A 22500-nucleotide genomic window follows, 5' to 3' on the forward strand; every position below is an offset into this window, starting at 1 on the left:
CTAAAATGATTTGTATCTATCATCGTAAAGTTATCCACCGAGGCCAAGCAATTTAATGAAATAATCGTAGCTACAATTTTTAACACAAATTAAGGCGATTCCCTGTTTTTGCATTGTGCAACCCTATTGCGCATAATTTCTTGCGTCATTGGTGCGCGCATAAGCTCGCGCACGTTGATAAAATGGCGGATTTTCACTTACGCCAAGCTAAACCTGTCAAGGAATGGCTATTTTCTCCTGAAGGAGCACGGTGACTCCCTCTTTTTAATGGTGTTATGTACTCGTAATGGGTACATGGAAAATATTTTAAAGAGAAAAAATTTTGGATGGTAGAATTTTGAAAGTTGTTGTGTTTTATATATAAATGACGTATAAACTGCATTTGGGGCGACACACTGAGTGTGAGGTGCCGATGTAGCGGTCCAATTTGCTTACTTTCTTTTTGCAAGATTGAGCGATTTGAAATCACTTTACCGAAAGATTTTGGCCTGGACAAATAAGTAGGCTCAAGTTTTCAGTTATTTTTTAGTAGCTTTTGCGATATAACTACAAGTTTTCTGGGTGATCAAGTTTCGAACGTTCCGTGCGTAATTCGGTTAAAAAACACTTAAAATAAAGGGCATGCAGCGCGAAAACAAGCACATGTCCCCATCTTTTTACTGCATTTTTTAATGTCCAGTGCATGAAAATCAATTGTGCCAAATTTGACAGAAATCTGGGTAGTACGTCATTTTCAATGGAATTACCTTAACTGAAAAATCGAACCTAATTTAAGAACCAAACTCATCAGATTCTCCTGAATTCCCTAAACGAAAACCTAACTAAAAATTCAACACAAACATCTTTTCCTTGTGTTCCATACCCAAACGTGCAAAGGTCAATCAAAAGCCAATACCACCCAATTGGCTTCCTAATAGAAACAAAAGGACAACAGTATTTTTGTGTGACACGTGACAATGTGTCAATAACTGCTATCCAATTGATAAGGTAAAAATTCCTCCTCGGTTGTTTAAACACCCTGAGTGTTGGTCCAGCCAGAGTTAACCACACAACCTTCTTTGCGCAAGTCTGATGCACAACTAACTGAGGCAAACGATCAACTGGGTGTTTTTGACACTTTTTGCTCTTTTTTGCAAGACTGCTTTTGCATTTTTTATTACGTGGAGTGAAATACATGTACATAGCTCGTAAGAATCATTAGCAGGCAACCTACCAACTACTAATCAAGATGGACTTACGATTTTAGAGAATGACATACGTGATCAGAACAAAATTTAATCATTTGCAGATATTAACGCTGTTTTATTGGACAAATTAACTGAAAATTGAAACCTACTTAAGAACCAAAAAATCATCAGATTCGCCTGAATTCCAAAGGATCAGCTGACACTTATTGCTCTTTTTTTGCAAGGCTGCTTGTGCATTTTTCGTTTCATACAATGAAATAGCTCGTCAGTCATTAGCAGTCAACCTACTAACTACTAACCAAGATAGACTTACGACTTTTCCTTTAACTTTCTTTGAAAAAGGAAGTTTAATATATGAGGGGAACAAAATTCGATTTGTACGAACAAACTTTGTTCACTATTGCTTCTCGAGTAACAATTCCAGCATACGAGCATGGCTAAATGACCCAAAAGCAGTATTAGATTCAGTAGTTTGATGTCCAATCGCCAAGCACCCGAAAGCCATTTATTCTTAACAAAGGTTTGACGGTTTCAAAATGCACAAAAGGTAACGCTCACTGGTTCATCCTTTATTTTACTGTTTAAAGAAATGCTGAAGCAGTTGAAGTCGCAGGGAGACAGTTCGAATACTAAGCATGGAGAGACTGAAGGTACAGTGAAGAATCGCATAATAGGCCAGTTTCGTATTCTAACTGTTGGACTGGATCTAACATGAAATGGAGACTAATGCGGGCAAATTAATTTGCATTTGTAAAGATTTGCCTGCATTAGCCTCCCATTTCATGCTAGATCCAGTCAAGCCGTGAGAATTCGAAAATGGTCTATTCATGAGATGGATTGACAGAAACTGATAGAAATCCTGCAAGGGTATCTAAAATCTGCACACAGTCATAAGTTTTGCATTTACTCAGATCAACTTAAGGCCCAGTATTAAGGGCAACGTTTTTTGTGCAGCTAGTCACGCAACAATGTAGCGTTGCAAGTTGAAATGGTTTGTTGCGCGTATCACCACCTTCTTGCGCACGAAATTTTTATGTTGCAAAAAGTAGACGTCGCCTTTACTGTTTATAACATGAAAATTTGTTGCGCAAGGAGGTGGTAATACGCGCAACAAACCATCTCAACTTGCAACGCAACATTGTTGCGCGAATAAATGTTGCCCGTATTACTGGGCCTTTAAGGAGAGGGTATTTAGCTCTTGATAAAATTGAATCAAAGGAACTTGCCATCTTTTAAGTGATCAATACAGTAGTGCATTATAATGAGATAAGTATTGGCATAATTTTTTAACTTCCAAGCATTTCGTGGTAGGGGGAAATGCATCATTATTTGTACTGACTGGAAGCGAAAGTGATCACTGGGTTATTAGGGGGACTTGCAAAGAAGCAAAGAAGACCTGAAAAAATTTCAGGTCTCAACGGCACTCGGACCTATAACTGTGCAATTGTGCTGCAATGCTCTACCATCTCAGCCATCGGAGATACATGTCTATAGCATGAGCGCACAACGGACACACTTCCCGATGGCTTGAGAGATCAGATGATAGAGCAGCGTAGGACAATCACATACTTATGGGTTCAAGTCCAGTTCAGGGCTGGAATTTAATTTTAGGCTTCCTTTGCAACTGCCGAACTTACTCTTTGAATTGCGATGGTCATTCGCACTTAGAGTCGTCACAACTCGAAGTTCTCTCACACATATTTCACTATCAGTTATAAGTACAGTCGACCTCAACACAACTAAAGTGTAAGTATCATTCTCGAGTATTGAACGCTGGGAGAACAACGGCATGCATTTTTTATTTTCAAGTAATGACTTTCCCTCTTTCAGATGCGGCTGACTTTATCGACGTTATTCGACAACTGTACAAAAGGCGTGAAGGATGGCTTGCGCCATTCCCGTGGTGCGAAGAGTTTCGATTCCATCTTGACAACATTTTTACCAGGCTTAAAATGGTCAGCAGGAAAAAAGAACGAGGGGTGAAGACTGACTCCATTGTCAACATGTTGGAAATCTTCAAACCGCATGAGGAATGTCCGCAACCCAGAAAGGTTTTGATTGAAGGACAGCCAGGCGTGGGAAAGACAACCTATTGTAACAAGATTGCTTACGACTGGGCCAAGAACTGTAAAACTGATGATCCATTTCCTGATGTCCAAGTATTGCTGTTATTGAAATGTAAAGACATTAACTCTGAGTTACGGGAGGCTATTGATGACCAGCTTTTACCAAAAGACATAAAGAAAGAAGAAAGAGAGAAATTCTTCACCTTCGTTTGGGAACATCAGGCAAAAGTTTTGCTTGTACTTGACGGATTGGATGAGTTGCCAACCCATAAATTACCCGTCTACAAAGAAATCATTCAAGGAAGAATGCTTTCAAAATGTTACTTAGTGGTTACAGCTCGCCATGAAACTGGGATATCATTACGGGAATTCTGTGACACCCTGTTAGAGGTCGAAGGATTTACGAAAAACGATGCTGAAGATTTTATCCGAAGATATTTCAAAACCGAGAGGCATTTGGCGCAAAAGCTCTTGCACAAGCTGCGCTCAGACAAAAGCCTTAGCGAAATAACTGCAAATCCATTAAATACAGCCCTCCTTTGCCTCCTTTGCAATGACTTCCAAGGAGATTTGCCGAAAGGTAGAACTCTGCTGTACCACGAAATAGTGCAGTGTGTGCTGAGAAAGTATAGGAGAAAGAAAGAATTACCAGAAACAGACGAAGACCTAACACAATTATACCACACTGAATTGAAGCATCTTGGTTGTATAGCATTGAATGGCTTGCTCAACGATGAGATGTATTTCGACGACAGTGCATGCCAAAATGGTACCAGCAGCTTAATACCTGAATTGGGATTTCTGTCGGCTCAGCCTGGACGCAGCAAACGAAGACCGGGCCGCTGCTATGGCTTCCTACATAAGAGCTTTCAGGAGTTCTTCGCTGCAGTTTATCTAAGTTGCCACCTTATCGATGAGGAAATGAATCCTGATGGCTTAGTTGCTGACACAAGATATTTCAGGGAGTTTCAACAGGTGCTTATGTTTACCTGTGGTATCTTGGCTCAGCAGTGTGAGGCAAAAGCCATGGCACTTATGGCAAGTATAGCAAGTCAAATTAACCAATCAAATGGGAAGGTGAGTCGTGACTACCTATGGACTGCATTGAATTGTGTTAAGGAATGTGAAAAAGAACAGGGTACCTTTGAAAAAGAACTGGCGCGTTCTCTTGGTTCGCTTCTTGAAATTCAGCGTATTTCCTGTCGACAGCAGATAGGTGACAGTGGCGCTGCTATACTGGCTCACGCAATGGCGACAAACTCAACGGTGACAGAGATGGATTTGCTTGGCAATGGAATCGGTGACTCAGGTGCTGCTGCACTGGCTGAAGTGGTGGAAATCAATTCAACACTGACACACTTGTATTTGTCTGGCAATGGAATCGGTGACTCAGGTGCTGCTGCACTGGCTAAAGCGGTGGAAATCAATTCAACGCTGACACACGTGAATTTGTTTGATAATAGAATCGGTGACTCAGGTGCTGCTGCACTGGCTAAAGCAGTGGAAATCAATTCAACACTGACAGACTTGGATTTGTCTTACAATGGAATCGGTGACTTAGGTGCTGCTGCACTGGCTAAAGCAATGGAAATCAATTCAACACTGACAGAGTTGCATTTGTCTCATAATGGAATCGGTGACTCAGGTGCTGCTGCACTGGCTAAAGCAGTGGAAATCAATTCAACACTGACACGCTTGAATTTGCGTGGGAATGGAATCGGTGACTCAGGTGCTGCTGCACTGGCTAAAGCAGTGGAAATCAATTCAACACTGACACACTTGAATTTGTCTTTCAATGGAATCGGTGACTCAGGTGCTGCTGCACTGGCTAAAGCAGTGGAAATCAATTCAACGCTGACACACTTGAATTTGCCCAGGAGTAACACATCGTGGCAAGGCGTAACACGTCATCACAACGCCCCTACCTCAGCGTCACATGATGTAACTCGCCGTCTCAAGGTGCAACTCAACGTAACGACGCGTCACTAGCCGTCGCAAGGCGTAACTCAGCACCACAAGGCGTAACTTGCAGTCACAAGGCGTAACGTACAGTTACAAGGCGTAACTCGTCATTGCAAGGCGTAACTCACCGTCACAAGGCGTCACTCACCGTCACAAGGCGTCACTCACCGTCACAAGGCGTCACTCACCTTCACAAGACGTAACTTACCGTCACAAGGCGTAACTCACTGTCACAAGGCGTAACTCACCATCACAAGACGTCACTCACCTTCACAAGACGTAACTCACCGTCACAAGGCGTAACTCACCGTCACAAGGCGTAACTCACCGTCACAAGGCGTTACTCACCTTCACAAGACGTAACTCACCGTCACAAGGCGTAACTCACCGTCACAAGACGTAACTCACCGTCACAAGGCGTAACGCACCGTCCCAAGGTGTAACTCACCGTCACAAGGCGTAACTCACCTTCACAAGGCGTAACTCACCGTCACACGGCGTAACTTAACGTCACAAGGCGTCACTCACTGTCACAAGCCGTAACTCACCTTCACAAGGCGTCACTCATCTTTACAAGCCGTAACTCACCTTCACAAGACTTAACTCACCGTCACAAGGCGTAACTCACCGTGACAAACCGTAAATCACCTTCACAAGCCGTAACTCACCGTCACACGGCGTAACTTACCGTCACGAGGCGTCACTCACCGTCACAGGGCGTCACTCACCGTCACAGGGCGTCACTCACCTTCACAAGCCGTCAATCACCGTCACAAGGCGTAACTCCCCTTCATAAGGCGTAACCTACCGTCACAAGGTTTACAAGGCTTAACTCACCTCCGCAAGACGTAACTCACCCCCACCTTGACAACTCAAAAAATAGGTCCGCAATGCGTACTTGGGGTCTTATGCTTAGTTTAACTTCATTCAGCCCTTATAGAATTTGGTACTGCGGTCTCACTTTTACCATGCGTGATTGGTTGAAATTTGCCATAACAATGCAGCAGTGAAATGGGTTCCCTAAGTATGCTTCAAATTTCAGGACCTGTTCAGAATTTTACATCGATGACTTGCTGCTAAATTTTCTCTTATTGCCATTTGCACAGTTAAGACAACTCTTCCTCCACGCTACATCATCTCTATCAGCTTTTTAGCAGTAACAGAAGCACTAGATTGGCTAAGAAACAAGCACGGCACTGTCATACATTCATATGATCTTATAAATTCAAAAGAATGCCGAAATTCAACTAGAATTCTACTCTTGATGAATCATCACTAGATGAGGTGTTCAATGAACAAGTATCCTCAGAGCTAGGTGCAAGTCCCCAAACTACTGGAAATCACAGTCCATCAGCAATAACAATGTATAAACAACCAAGAGAAATATCTGATGACCAATTACATTGATCAGTTACATGTAGATCATTACATAATAAAAAATGCAACCCAAAGCTTACAACAGGGTGCTTTCATGGACTAGAAATAAAATGAAAACCTCAACAGCCTGAAGTCACAAAATGTTGAACCAGTTTATTTGTTTATAACTGGAGGTGGTGGTGCTTGGAAAAGCCATTTGATTAAAACAATTTACCACACTGTTTAAGGATAAACCTATAGACATGCTCCAATGAATCCTGAGATTCCAACAGTGTTATTAGCAGCATCTACTGGAGTAGCAGTAATAAACATTCATGGTACACACAGTATTAGCAATACCTAAAAATACAGGTGATGATATGGAGAAAAATCCAGGTCCTACACTATTTGATATCATTGATCCAACAACCACTGTGTCCGCTGACTCTAGTCAAGGAAATGAAGCATTACAATATAGTGAGTCATTTACTGGACGTTTGTTCATGACATCAAACATTTGTCCATATATGTCTCTTAGAAATTCACTTCTATAAGTATTTTCAAACTCTCAACGGAATTACAATTGTTGTTTGTTAACTAATGGCATTAATACACTATATTGTAATGAATACACTACATCAAATATTGAAACCATGTCTGGAACATCAGTTAACAGCAAATAGTCATTTCTTCGCACAGAACATCTTATAGAACTGTATAGATTATTTCCAATAACCAAAATATTGTTCAAAGTAGAACTAGTCCACAAACTAATATCTTGTATTTGATGGTATATAATGGCAGTAAGTGACATTGCTACACATTACTTTACCAGCATTCACACCAAAGATTGTTTCACTTCCTTGACTAGAGTCAGCGGACACAGTGGTTGTTGAATCAATGATATCAAATATTGTAGGACCTGGATTTTCCTCCACATCATTTGCTTGCCTTATAAGCAATGGGATGTAAACATTGTAGCACATCATTTGTGTAAACCAAAACATCACCTCATTTATACACGACTTTTAGTGTCCAACAACTTGTTTTAATGTTGGCAAGTAAAACACATTTAAGTAAAACATCATAAGCATCGTATTCCAAAATCGCCCTCGCACACGTGAAAAAATGCATCGTTGGCTTTCACAAAATTGTTGTGACAGCCGATCCTTGACCGGTATTGTTCGATTGTTGTTACCATGCTGGCGGCTAGTAGCAGACAACAGTAAGAGTACGAAATACTATTCTTTGAGAGTGCAAAACTCTTATTCAATGCCACTATTTTTTAGAGTACAATAACTCTTTCAGTTTGGGGTGTAACCCACACCAACATTTCAAGCCGATAAATACTGGTTTGTGATAGCTTGTGAGATACTTGTGAGGTATGTGGTGCAACGCGCACCGGATTTCAAGCCAATGAATGTGGGCTTGCGAAAGCGTCTTAGCTTCAGTGCAATCCGCACTAAACACAAGCCGAGTCTAGATATGTTGGCTTGCGTGAGTATACAACTCCCGTATCGATATCGCCGAGGAAATTCCATTCAGCGACGTCACCTGTATGAAATAACAAAGAACAAACAAGGCAGGATAGTTAATTTTCGAAATGAAAGAAAGAAAACCAATCTGAAACAGCACGACAGATCAATTTTGAAACACAAATAACTTACCTTGAACAATTACAACTAATTTGCGACGGAAAGCTCTTCAAATTTTTCCCAAAACAGGGAAAACGACCGCAGATTTATACACGAACGACGAACGCTAGAAGCAATGGCCGACACTTGAAAACAATCACCTCGCAATTACTAGTACCCAGTCTACAAGCCAGACTGTCACGTGTGTTCTCGTCCTCAAAGTGACAAACTGACTGACAAGATCTGCCTCTAACTTAGGGGTCTGTATGCATACAATGCATAAGACCCCAAAAACAGAGGTAATAAGGGGTTTATAGTCTGCCGACTTGTATTTCTGACAATTTTTTGGCCAAACGTAACGTCTGGTTGGCAAAACAGACGACATTTGTTGTATTTTCGACTATATGAACATGGTCTCTTGTCTCTTTGTAATACTGTTCATGTTCATTGTATGTTTCTTTTTTCACTCTTCTTGTAATGGATATTTTCGTGTGACTTTGAAATAGAAACTGAAATTAAAACTATTCATTTCGCTTCATGTAATAACCTTGGGCCTAAGATGTTAACTTTTGAATTTTTCCATGAACAAGATACAGACGAAGGAATAATTTATTGGTCTCCATTTATAAAAATGGTCTATTAGACCACCAGCATTTTTAAAGTAGTTTCCCCCCGCGTTCATTGAGAAAACTAGAGGCAAAACAGAGAAAACAATGGAGAAGCTACCTTCTTTACGCTAATTATGCAACCAGCAACTTAGACGGGAAATATAGACCCCACTCTGTCTTGGTCAAACCATGTAGCCAATGTTAGGAAGAAGCTTTCTAAGCGCATTGGTGTTCTCGCCCGCGTCAAAAAATCCCTGCCAATTAAATATCGCACAATTTTAAAAAACTTAACTAGTGAGCAGCACTCTGCGAATTGTATCTGTAATCTTGTTTATTCTCCGAAACGTTTCGTCCAGCTAATATAGGCTTCTTCAGGGAGTCTTACAATAATGCATTAAACACGTGTAGTTATGCCATATCTGATGGCAAAAATGACGGCTACAAACATGAAGGTTTGACCTGATTTTCGAAAGGGAGGCAGCTGTAGCCAATGTATCTTATTTAGACCGTGATAATTGTGAAAGACTTGTGCACGCGTTCATTTCATCGACTCTTGATTCCTGTAATAGTTTACTAACAGGTCTTCCAGATAAGGAAATCTCAAAGCTCCAGCGCGTGCAGAATGCTGCAGCGAGGCTTATTGTTGGTGCTGCAAAGAATGAACATATGTCACCCATATTACAGCAACTACACTGGTTGCCTGTAAAGTTCAGAATTGACTTTAAGATTTTGATGCTAACTTATAAAGCTCTTAACAATCAAGCTCCCGATTACATTTCTGAACTATTGACTTTGTATAAGCCTTCTCGTGCACTTAGATCTTCCAGTCAAATGCTTCTTGTTATACCTAAAACTAAAACTAAGCTTTATGGGGACAGATCGTTTGCTGCCAGTGCCCCTAAACTTTGGAATGCACTACCAGTAGAAATTAAGAATTCTGAATCACTCGATATTTTTAAGAGTAAAGTTAAAACACACCTGTTCCGCCAGTGCTATAGAGTATAGAGATCATATTATATATAGTTTATAGAGATTACTATTATTATTATGTATAGTGTATAAACCTTATTTGCATTATTATACAGGATATAGATTTTCTTGTTTTTCGTTAGAAATCTATTGTAATTTTAGAGTTTCTCATACTGCATGTAATTTGAATGTAAGATTTGAATGTAAGATTGTAAGATTGTAAAGCTTTGAGAATTTTGTAAAGCTAAATATATATATATTATTATTATTATTAGCTGTGAAATATTAGTGCAAGGCGTGAGAAATAATGTGTTTTCTCACGAGAGAACTCCAGCCTTATTTCATAAACTTGGATGGCTACTAATTTTACATCGCCAGTGAAAGAGGACTGAATCTTTTTAAAAGAAATCCTGGATGGACGTGCCCCGGACTGCCTTTTAGATAACCTGTAATCCTTGAAATATTGTGAGTCACATGATACTAGATCTTGGATGCCTTATCGCCTCCCGATCCCGCAACCCAATAACAGAAAACGGATGTCCTTCTTTAATGCTCCTCAAATGTGGAATAGCATAAGTGATACCTAAAGAAGTTCGAAAGAAGCTAATTTGACTACATCATGCACGCCTGACACTTTTAAAGTAGACATACTGTTTTCTTTTTTCATTTCTTAATTAACTCAAGTGTATTTTTTTTATAACTTGGCATTTTCAGTAATTTAACTTTTATCATTGTTTCATTCTAGTACCTTATTGTGCTACATTCAAACGTTTGGACAGTTAGTCATTTTGTAAATTAGTTTGATAGAGCCACACCCTATTGACATAAAGTGTCATCAACACGTGTTAGTGGTAAGCCCTTTCCACGCCATTATTTTTTGTGTGAATTTTCAAACTTCCTCATGAATCCGAAATCGCCCTATTTCTCTCGAGAGTCCGGAAAACAATTCTTTTCGAGCGCCCATAATCCCTGTGTATCACTGAGAGGTTTTGAGCAACCAAACTTCGCAATCATTTCACTCTTACTTGATCTTGAACACTTACCGCTTTTTCACAACCGGCTTTTCTGGTCTGGGATCCATTTCATGAAAGTCCTGCAACCTTGTGATCTGCTTGTTTTGAAAAGAAAATTTGGATCTTTTGACATGGTTTTAAAATAAAAATAAGATGATTGCTAAGTTTGACTACTTAACTGAACTTACCGTTGGGAAATAAGATAAAATCAACGAGGCACCCGAAAAAGGCCCGTAAATCTTTTGAACTGGTTTTTGGCCTGTTTCTCGAAAGTCTCGAATTGTACGCCCGAAAAACTATTTGTGAATATGCGATCCGTTTGCCTTGAATGTGGCCTAATTATACATATATGTAGCTTTAAGATTTTAAAAAGCAAATGAAGTGACAGACTTTGGGGAGTTAAAACTCTCCGTTTTTAAAATACAGTTGGGACTTTCAAAGAACAGGTCTTTGGAAAGTTGGGAGATTAAAGAATCCCGAAACTTTTTCGGTCTCGAAAAGCCATTTGTGTAAGTGCGATCCACTTGTTTTGAAAAGCTGATTTTTAGCATGTTTTCAAGATAAGAAAAAGAAAAAAAAGAAAATATATAAACCCTTCTAAAATTATCACGACAAATTGCCGCGAAATTAGAAGCAACATGAGTAGATTTACTATTTGAATTTACGGACGTCATACCTCCCTTAATAGCCTTATTTTTTGTTGAGTAATTGATATCAATAAAACTATTTAAAGCAGTAACAAAATATGGAAATATATCTCTTTTTGGCTGTGGTTCAGGGGTTCAAAGTCGGCCAAAATCGCATACATTTACTGTAAACTTAGCCGTGTTTGCCCCCCAGCCAAGATGGCGGTCAAAAACCGTAACATGTACTAATGGCTTGTCATGTGCAGTAACGTCTAGTGACGAGTAGTGACTGCTAGTAACGTGTAATGACGGTTAGTTATGTGTAGTAACGTCTAATGACCGCTAGTGACGAGTAGTGACTGCTAGTAACGTGTAGTGACGGCTGGTGATGTGTAGTAACGTCTAGTGACGAGTAGTGACTGCTAGTAACGTGTAGTGACGGCTGGTGATGTGTAGTAACGTCTAGTGACGAGTAGTGACTGCTAGTAACGTGTAATGACGGGTAGTTATGTGTAGTAACGTAGATCGACGTACAGTAATGCCTAACAACATTGGATGACAGCTAGTGACGATTAATCATGTGAGATTATATAAAGTAGCTGGTAGTAATGGGTAGTGTTGGCAGGTTACGTTTAGTATTGTATTGCATAAGGAATTTTAGTGGGATTTTTTCTTTAGTGTACTTGGACACGGAATTAAAACCCACTTTCTAGTAACCAGGTTGCGCGCGGTCAGGAAACTCCATGAAGCCACCTTAAGGCGGGGGTACAGCTGAAAGCCGTAAATATCTCGTTCTCAAGCAATACAAAAATCAACACAAATCAATGGTTTGGGTTGTTTTGTAAATTGTTTTGGTGATTTTTAGGTATATTTGAGAGGAGATAGTTTTTCTCAAAAGAGTAGTAAAATTTGGAGAAATAAGGAATAGTTCAGATTTGATGGAGTTTAAAAATTAGAATTTGAAGTTAAACATTGATATGTGGAAACCCAAACAGTCCCCTACCAACCTGGTGTGCTCTTAGGTTGGGGGGGGTGGGGGTGGAGTAACTGTCTGTTGGTGTTCCAAAACTAATTTTCTTTCTTTTATCCCTTCTTTAAACCTCTTAAAATGACATTCAAATTCACGAGTACCACACCTTAAGCTCCCTAATAGCAGAGGTCAGGCGCACGAGGCGCGCTAGTAGAGCACCATGGGCAACATTTTTTGGGAAATCTATCCATCTGAGGAATTTTGGTTATGACGTCACGTACACCCGTCGAGGTGGAGATGGGGAGGTAGGACAGCCTCTGGGGACGGGAGTGTTCGGGCAATTTTTCTTGGCGGGAACTCTTTTGGCAGCGTTGCATTTGGCAAGCCGCGTTTTTCTGACGGGAAATCATATTATTGAAGAGCAACTGGATAAAGATTTCAACTGAAGCTATGATCTTCGCAGTAATGAACGCAATTTTTACAATTGCGTAGAGAAGCCTGAAAAATTCAGGATTTCAACGGGGTTTGAACCCGTGACCTCGCGATTCTGGTGCGACGCTCTAACCAACTGAGCTATGAAGCAACTGACGTTCGGAGCTGGTCATTTGTGGGTTCCAATGGTCCCGTGAGGAATGAATCAATGATGAAAGGGTATATGAAATTCATATGCAGTTCATGTATGATTTGTTTCATATACCATTTCATCATTGATTCATTCCTCACGGAACCATTGGAACCCACAAATGACCAGCTCCCAACGTCAGTTGCTTCATAGCTCAGTTGGTTAGAACGTCGCACCAGAATCGCGAGGCCATGGGTTCAAACCCCGTTGAAGTCCTGAATTTTTCAGGCTTCTCTGCGCAATTGTAAAAATTGGGGTACACTTTCATATATGGGACCAAAATGGCGGAAGACAAAAGAACCATTGTTATTCTGATTAGGCCTTGTTGATTAGGTATTGTTATGTTAGCTTTGTTCTTTTGTCTTATGGACGTTAATTATTCAGGGTACGGTATATGAAAGATAAGCCAAAAATTGCGTTCATAACTGCGAAGATGTATGATTCATTTCACATACCATTTCATCATGGATAAAGATTAAAGCAGAAAAGAGATGTTTTCCCTTTTAACCTGTCTTCATACAACCACACTTACATTGCTAAGTTTTTTTTTCTCTATTAGAGATGATTGGTATAAAAATGTGGTAGACACCACTGTCCTGGCACGCAAAATGTTCTCTTCCGGTTGCCGTCCGCGTCTTAAAAACGCTCGTGCTTATTTCACGTTGTTGTTTTGTGGAGTATGACAAAGACGTTCCCTGAAATGCGTGCCGCACGTGCAGCTGTTGTTGTTGCCGTAGCCGTCGTCGTTGCTTAAGCGCGCCGCACAATGTGAGGAAAAAGCTAAGCGAACTGCTTCACGAGGCGGTTTGCTGAGCTCAGTCTTTCCTCACCGAGTGCGGCGGACTTTCAACTACCAAAGATCCCTAACTTAGGTCAGCCATGGACTCCAAAATTCCGCCGGGATTTCTTAAGGTATTTCCGAGTCCTTCTAAGAAATATGTATCTCTTCCTATGATGCTTTATTTACGCCACGCTGTATATAAAAAAAATCCCCAATTTTTCTTAAAGAAGCTTCTTTAGAAAGAATCATGACTTAAATATCAGGTTGAATTTTACGCAGGGAACAAAATTGTGTTCTCCTCGTTTACACGTTTGTGGAGACAAGGCGTGCGTGGCGCCAAAAACAGCCGGAATACTTGGTCCTCCCGCCTTCGTGTAAAATCAACTTTTACCAAGAGAAAATGAGGGGACAGAGAGGGAAGCTCAGGGCATTGGCCAGGATATGTCATATCCACGAAAGTTATTTTTAGACGAGCGGAAGTCTTTGTTCTAGCGGAAGTTTGTCTTCCAAGACGTCCGCATGCAGTCTTTCCTCGCTCTCAGGTTCTCAGTGAAAGAGAAAATAGCGGCGCACGTGGAAGGCTGATGAATATTTATTTTCTTTCAAACATCAGACCGAAGTTGGCCTGCATGCGGATGTCTCGGAAGACAGACTTCCGCTCGTCTAAAAATAACTTTCGTGGACATGACATATCCCAAGGGCTGGACGGGGAGCCTCCCTCTCTGTCCCCTCATTTTCTCTTGCTTTTACTTAAGCCGTCCCTGATGTAATCACGATCCGGAATCGTACGCCTCCGACTCTTCATCGATCGTATGCAATCGATGTCTCGTGTGCCGCCGTCGTTTGTCGTCATCGCTGTCATTGTCCTCGAAAAGTGGATTAAACGTCACATTACTTTGAACCTCGCTTTCATAAAATTCCTTAACCAAAGTAAAATCGCACGTCCGGAGGGTCTGGGTACAGCTGGCAGGGAATCCGGGACCTTGCCTTTTTACGTGCGCAGCGAAAGAGATCCAAGCCTCGATTTCACTAAGATCATTGAACATCGAAGAAGTTTCTTGGCTCTCAGAAATGTTTTCCTCATTCATTCCTCGCCTCGGTCTTTGACTTCGTCGCGTAAGAATTTTTGTTCGCAGCTTCACTCTGGGGTTGGATTCTGTTTTCGCTGTGCTCTCATACCCAAACTCCCTTCCTCCATGAAAAGAATGCACTTTCGACAAATTTGCGGGTTCATTTGTCTTAGTGAGGGGGTCATGTTTTGGTACAGTCCTCTGATATCCGGCTTCTTTATTTTTAAAACGTGCATACCTCTTCCTGTGAAAAATGTCTCCAAGAGTCTTGAGTCTGGCCGTCGCTCCTCTTCGTGTTTGCCACATTTCAGAAATAAAATCCGGCTCTGTATATGAGCGAAACTTTTCGCTTCTCAATCGCGTCTTTGTGGACTTCGATTCACGAGAATCTTCATCGATCTTGATGAAATCACTCGCTGAATAATCTGCCAATGAGAAGCATCTTTCAGTATTTTCTGGTTTCTTTGTTGCCGCGTGGCATTGTAAGGGTGGCGACACGATATTTGTCGTCGTCAAAGCAATGTTAGCTGATGCTTTTCCTACAACGTAAAATAAAATACAGTTACCCAGCTCAGTAAGTTATTCGATACAAAACACGCGAGACGAGTACAATTGTCAGTCTTTAGTTCTTTGTGATCAAAGTATTGCTTTGAACGGTGCAATGTACTTTAATTTCTGATTAAGGTGATTCCCATGTTTTGAACCGCGCATCTCATACTGTGCATAACCTTGCCTCTTCGAAGATGGCCGCTTTTCTCGCCCGCCATGCATCTGAAGAGAGACAACAAAGGCCCCTTTTGCTGTTCAAAAGCCTTTAGGCGCAATCATGATAATTCTTCTCGGTTAAGAAGTTGTTGTTTTGAAACTCGCCCCAGTCCTTTTGCGGAAAGTGATCATTTTGAAGCCGAAATCTCCCATTTGCCGTCCATTTGTCGTCGTGTTGTGAGGAAACGAGCACGGTGACCCCTACCCCCCCCCCCCCATTTTAATGGTTTTATTTACACGTAATAGGTATGCGGAAAACATCCTTTAAGGAGAAAAATAGTTGGAAAGTAAAAGTTGTAGAATTTACGTACAAATGACGTGAAACTGCATTTGGAGCCAGACACTGAGTGCAAGGTGACGACTGTAGTGGTCCGATTTGCTTGCATTTATTTGCAAGATTGATCAATTTGAAATCCCTTTACTAAAAGATTACAGCCCAGAAAAACAGGTAGGCTCAAGTTTTCAGTAATATTCAGTAGCTTTTACTATATAACAACAATTTTTCCGGTTGATCAAGTTTCGAACGCTTCTCGCGTAATACGGTAAAAAGCACTTAGAATAAAGGTCATACAGCGCGAAAACAAGCGCGGTGACCCCATCTTTTTATTGCATTTTTCAATGTCCTGTGTATGAATATCAATTGCGCCAAGTTTGCCAAAAATCTGGATTGTCGGTCATTTTCAAGGGAATTACCTTAAATCTTTTGGCGAGAGTATCGTGGAGTATTTTTACGAAATTTGCTTTAAACATCTTTTTTCTCTCGCGTACTCAAGAGAACATTGTGGTGTAATAGTTTCTTGCATTCCTTCTTGCAGCTCGGAGTCTGAAATACTAGTATAGGTTAGAAGCATATAATTTGTTCTAAAAGGATGGCAAAGATAAACGATAGATGATACGTGTATAAATACCATTGTCATATTAATTAGGTGCGGCTCTACCCTCACCGGTTCTCTTGGCCAGTGGAACAGCGGCTCTAAACATATTTCACGGTTCTGTTGTTGAACCCGACTACAACTTTGAGGTCAGAGTGTTGACAAGACGAAGCACTATAAGTACCAATCACAAGAATGTCTTGTCTCCGTTTATTGCACTTATAGCTTGTGGTCTTTATAAGTTACCTCTAATCTTGCAGGCTTCTTGATCAAGTTCTTTCCACTGTACAGGTCTAATTTCTTCATAGAAACTGAAGATAAATTATGTAACATTACAACGTTCTTGTTTAGTAATACCCTCTTCGAGTTCCAAAAAACTACGTTAACTTGTTGTAAAGCGGAGGCTTACTCAAAGAGAGTTTAGATCTTTTGAATTGAGCGCGATTCTAAATATAATTGAACCACAGTTTGACTGCAAGTACCTCGCGAGATAGTTGAAAGTTCGTGTTTCAACATAGAAGAAGAAAGAGCTCGTAAGAGAATCTCCCGGGATTCAGCATATACTGTTACGACTTTGAAAAAGGTTGGTCAACTGAGATTTTAATTTTGTTTGGTAACAACGTCGCCAGCATTTCAGTTCAGTTCAGCCGTATTTTTGCCACAATTCTGAATATTTATCAATAACAACATTACGATACTTCTTAAAGGAAATTTAGTCAGTGGCGAGCAAGCTCATATAGAAACCAGGGGCCGGTTCCTGCAAGGTGTAATAACTCCATTCCAAGTGTGCCTGGAATAAGGCTCATTTATCCGTGGAATAGCGTTATTACACCTTTAAGGAACCCGGCCCCAGAAGGCTAATTTGCGATTACTTAAATCACGTTCAAACGTCTTTTAGTTGGTGTGAATACGGTATAAGCACTTCTTTTGTTGGTGGCAAGATGGTATCTTTAGCGTTAATTGGCACGTGCAACCCTGCATAAACATAGTGCTCTAGATTTGTGTTCGACGGTCTGAATAAAACCGAAGGCAAACCATTCAAGTCAATTGTCAAGTGGTCAAGGTTTAAAAAACTCGTGGTTTGGGTAACGAGGTTCAGTAAACCAACTTAGCTGGTGTGAACACAGTATAGGACTATGTAGTGACCAGATATCAGGATAAACACGTACTTAACTTTACTTCAAACTAATACTTCATTTTTTGACAAAAGTAATGATGGACTTACTATTTGATATAATTTACTTTCCTGTTACAAAAAGATGATTATTGAAAGTCATGCGTGTCATAGTCTTTAATCAAATCAAAACGTTACGTAGAGACAAAATAATGCAATTTTCAGTACAAAAATGTGTATTTTGTTTAAAATTTGGCGACTATGCTACGTTTAATTCAATCAAAAATATTTTTCCTCTCAAATCGTAGATCTTTTTTAAATGCTGTCATTGTAATTATTACAACTAGGCAAACACCATTCGTATCTTGTAAATACAATGCCCACTTGGCACAACACACTGAAATATCTTACAATTTGGACGTTTTAAGGAAATTTATGTTCGTTTTAAAAACTGAGCGAAAAACAGAGGCTTTGCACGCCAAGCACGTGCGTTTTACATTTTGGTACACTTCTTAAAGGCCCTAGTCAACGGCTTCTGCTTCAACATCCATACGATTTTGTTGAACGCTGTTGAAAGGCTGTTGAATGATGTTGAACGGTGGGATGTGCAAACGGTTTCAACATTTCATTCAATAAAACTTAGCTCCAGGAGTTTTTTTTTTGGCAATTTCGCGACCAAGTTGCGTCCTCAGGCCCGCTATTTTCGCCTTAATATCTTGTTTAGTTTTTTATGTTTAAGGCGAATGCCTGGCCCCCCGGTAGGGTGAGTGCAATGGCCGCCAGACATAACGACTAATCCGTCAAACACAACGGATCACCTCAAACGGGGGTGCACCAACACACCAACTTCGCCGGGGAATCGAACCCCGCCCCTACCAACAATGAACATAAGACAAACAGACAAACGAAGAATTGCATCTAGGAGATGCCTCGTCTGACTTACACTCCTAAATGACAATTCGACAAAACAACAATAAAGACACAAAAACAACTGGACAAACCAAAACAAGCGCAACCCAGCACAAGGGCGAAAAGCGACCAATAAAAGGCCGCCCATCAACAAACTCATCCAACGCCAAGACGTTGGTTCACCCCAGAAAAACGGCCAGGGCACGCAAACGAAACACAAAGCGAGAATCTAAATATGAACAACCAATGCATCGCCGGTTGTGTAGCGAAGCCACCACAACACGAGCACCCCACTGACGAACAAAATAACGACGACGACGGTCAGACCAGAAACGACGGAAAAACAAAGAGAGATTAAAACGAACCCGAGACTTCACACGCTCCATCACATCAACAGCCGAGGGACGAACACCCCTAAAACGAAAATCGTTCCGAGCCCCCCAAATACAAAACCTGCACGCTTTTAGCATATAAAGAAAAACCCGAGGAACCACAGACAACTCATCAGCCGAGAAACCAAAAAGCGTATGACGAACCAAGATAGAAGGACAAAGAGGAGAAGCCAAGAACATAAGAGACTGAAGCCACGACAAGACACTGCCCTCAAGAGGACAGTGAAAAAACAAATGTCGAAGAGACTCGACAGGAGCAGAACAAAAACAAGCCGTAGAAAGAGCATACCCAAATCCAGCAAGCCTCTCGGCCATGTAAAGGACCCCGTGAGAAATTTTCCAACATAAATCAATAACAAGACGATCCAATTCAAAAACGAAAAGCTGACGCCAAGTGCAAGACCAATAAAGAGAACCAAACAAAGGAAAAAACTTCTCCTCACAATGAGGAGAGACAGCATTCTCAGATAAAAGAAACAAATAAGCAGACTTCGTAGACATAGCAGAAACAGGACAAAAATCAATACCCGAACCAATACCCAAAGAGGACGCAGTAAGGGATCCTTTACACGCCCGCCAAGCAGTCAACAGAGAACGAAAGAACGGAGGCAGAGAATCCGGCGAAAAACAAAGCGGAGCAGAAAAAACGAGATGCAGAGGAGTGGCAAGCCGAGAAAACCCATGAAAGAGACCGAAGAAGACGGAGAAGAAACAAAACGACGAAACCACTGAACATGAAGAGTCATAACCTTACACTGAAAATCCACGACAGAAAACCCACCCAAACAAGATGGCTGAACCACAACACGACGAGCGACCAAATCCCGCTTACCGCTCCAGACAAATTTAAAAATTAACGTATTTAATTCAACACTGACCCACCGGGAAACATGGATGAGAGAGGCCACGTACCACACACGGGAAAGGGCCAAGGCATTGATGACAAGAGCCTTGCCCTTATACGACAAAGAGCGTTGCCGCCAGGAGTTCAAAGCGTTCTCCACCGCCGTGATACGCGGCCTCCAATTGTCCTCCTCCAGACTGCCTGGACTCAGAAAAACCCCCAACACCTTCACCTTTACCGACGACCAAGTAATGTTCACCGGTGAGTCAGTGCGCCCATTCCAACAACCCAACCAGAAGCCCTCACATTTTCCATAATTTAATTTAGCCCCAGACCCCCTCTCGTACAAAGAATAAACATCAAAAACAGCCAAAGTAGCAGGAACGGAAGAAACAACCAGCCTGGTATCATCAGCGTATGCAGAAACAACAGGCAAAGAAGACGAAGAACCAGGAAGAGACAGACCAGAAATAACACCCTTAGAACGTATGTTACAAGCAAGAACTTCAGCCACTAAAACATAAAGGAGGGGGGACAGGGGACATCCCTGCCTCACCCCACGATATAACTTAAAAGAATTTGAAATATAACCATTAACATTTACACAACTACTAACATTATTGTAAAATAAATCAACCCACCCAACAAAAGACTGCCCAAAACCCATCGCATATAAAGTAGAACGTAGGAACGTCCAATCAACCCTGTCGAATGCCTTTTCTTGATCAAGCGAAAGAAGAGCAGCAGGAGCACCAGCAGAAGAGCAAAAATCAACAACATCACGAAGAAAAACAACATTTTCACCAAGAAAACGGCCAGGAACACCACAAGACTGATCTTTATCGAAAACCAAATGAATAACCTTAAGAAGACGAGCAGCAATAGAACGAGAAGCGATCTTGTAATCGACATTTATCAGGGAGATTGGACGCCAGTTTTTGGGATCAAGACGATCCCCTTTCTTAAAAGATAAAGTAATGATACCTCGGCGCTAAGAGCGAGACAAAGAGCCCAAACCAAAAGTAGAATTCAAAACACAAACTAAATCAAAACCCAGAACATGCCAAAATTTTAAATAGAATTCCATGGGAAGGCCATCACAACCAGGAGCTTTACCACGGGCCATGCCCTGAAGAGCCGTAAAACACTCCTCCTGGCTGAGAAGACCTTCGCACACCTCCCTATCATCAAAGGGAAGAACCGAACAAATGTTGGAAAGAAGCTCAGCACGAGCATTAGAGTCACAAGGAGCAGCAGAGAAAAGATCCGAATAGAAAGAACGAAAAACATCACACAACCCATCCTTATCCGCAACCAAAGTACCATCACTAGCTCTCAGCGCCGAGATATTACGGTCAGTGCCGTTTTTCTTTTCTAGCCGGAAGAAGTAAGCAGAGGAGGACTCACCCTCCTCCACCCAGCTCGACCGGGCACGAACTTGAGCACCACGAGCAACCTCCAAATCAAGAGCACGAAGACGAGACAGAGTAGAAAGATAAACCGGAAGAAAAGGAAGACGACCAGAATCGATATGACTTTTTAGATGAGCAGCAAGACTAGACAAAATATTGCGTTCAACTACTTTACATTTACCTCGATCTTTACAATAATTAATACTTATACGTTTAATATGGGATTTGTTGCTTTCCCACCACCTAGTGAGGGACGAAAAAGAAGACTGACGAGACTGCCAATAAGACCAGAAAGTTGAGACGAGGTCGATATACTCGGCCTCATCCAAAACAGATCGATTGAGCTTCCACAACCCCGGACCCGGAGAAACGGAGTTGGGGAGAGCCCATGAAAAAGAAATAGCACAATGATCGGAAAAAGGACACGGTAGAATGTCTACAGAAGACACATAAGACACCCAAGCATACGGACAACCGATGAGGTCAATGCGCGATGCAAGGACCCCATCGGGCCGGAACCAGGTGAAAGCAGATTCATTTGGGTGCCTTTCACGCCAAATATCCACCACACAACAATCCGAAAACACAGCCGTCAACAACGCAGACCTTTCCCGAGAGACATCAAAAGGACAAGACCCACGGCGATCCCGAACACGGTCCAGGACCGTGTTGAAATCGCCGCACAAAAGAGTAGGAACAGCAGGATCTATAGAGTCAACACAACGAACCAAAAAAGCGTCACGATCTGGATTACGGTTAGGAGCATAAATAGAAGCAACACGGATAACAGAACCACGAAGACAAAACTCAACCAAAACGAAACGACCATCAAACTCGCAAACAACAGACCTACACTCCAAAACCGAACGATACAAAACAACCATACAACGAGAATGATTCGTACCAAAAGAACCAGCACACAAATAACCAAACCGAGAAAACCAAGAAAGAAGATCATCACTAGAGACGGCGTGGGTCTCCTGTAGAAAAAACTACCGAAGGAGAGAGATGGGACAACCACTGGAGAAAACCAAGACGCTTGTCACCATCTCTCAACCCATTAACGTTAATAGAAATGACAGTAAGAGTCATAATAAAGTAAAAAAGGTGTGACAAACCCATGACGAAAAAGAGAACAGAGAACAAAAACAGGGTGGCAGGACAACGGTAAACTAAACACGCCTAGCAGGGCTAGGCGAAGAAGCACGACGACGGGAAGACCTAGAGGAGTTCGGGCTTGAGGGAGGCCTCTCGTCACCGGAACGGGACCGGGAACGAGAGGATGGACGACGGGCAGTCCCCAAGCCAGAACGAGTACTGACCCGGGG

The 22500-nt window shown here is 41.5% G+C and overlaps 2 protein-coding genes across 4 annotated transcripts in view; both read left to right on the top strand.

Annotated features, from left to right (window-relative positions):
• Window positions 1-22500, top strand: part of LOC137997809 (NLR family CARD domain-containing protein 3-like) — a 203030-nt gene that overhangs the window by 109536 nt on the left and 70994 nt on the right. The window lies entirely within an intron of this gene.
• LOC137997807 (protein NLRC3-like) overlaps window positions 1-22500 on the top strand; it is a 251804-nt gene that overhangs the window by 32356 nt on the left and 196948 nt on the right. For 2 of the 3 annotated variants that reach the window (XM_068844065.1, XM_068844066.1), the window contains 2 exons: window positions 1775-1837; window positions 3018-6674. The exons of the other annotated variant lie outside the window; for it this stretch is intronic. In XM_068844065.1, coding sequence (XP_068700166.1) covers window positions 1775-1837; window positions 3018-5242 — 2288 coding nt within the window. In that variant the 3' untranslated portion in view covers window positions 5243-6674. Of the gene's footprint in view, window positions 1-1774; window positions 1838-3017; window positions 6675-22500 lie in introns of those variants that run through there. 3 annotated transcript variants of the gene reach the window in all.

The sequence above is a fragment of the Montipora foliosa genome, chromosome 3, assembly GCF_036669935.1.
Source record: "Montipora foliosa isolate CH-2021 chromosome 3, ASM3666993v2, whole genome shotgun sequence".
Taxonomy (NCBI): Eukaryota; Metazoa; Cnidaria; class Anthozoa; order Scleractinia; family Acroporidae; genus Montipora; species Montipora foliosa.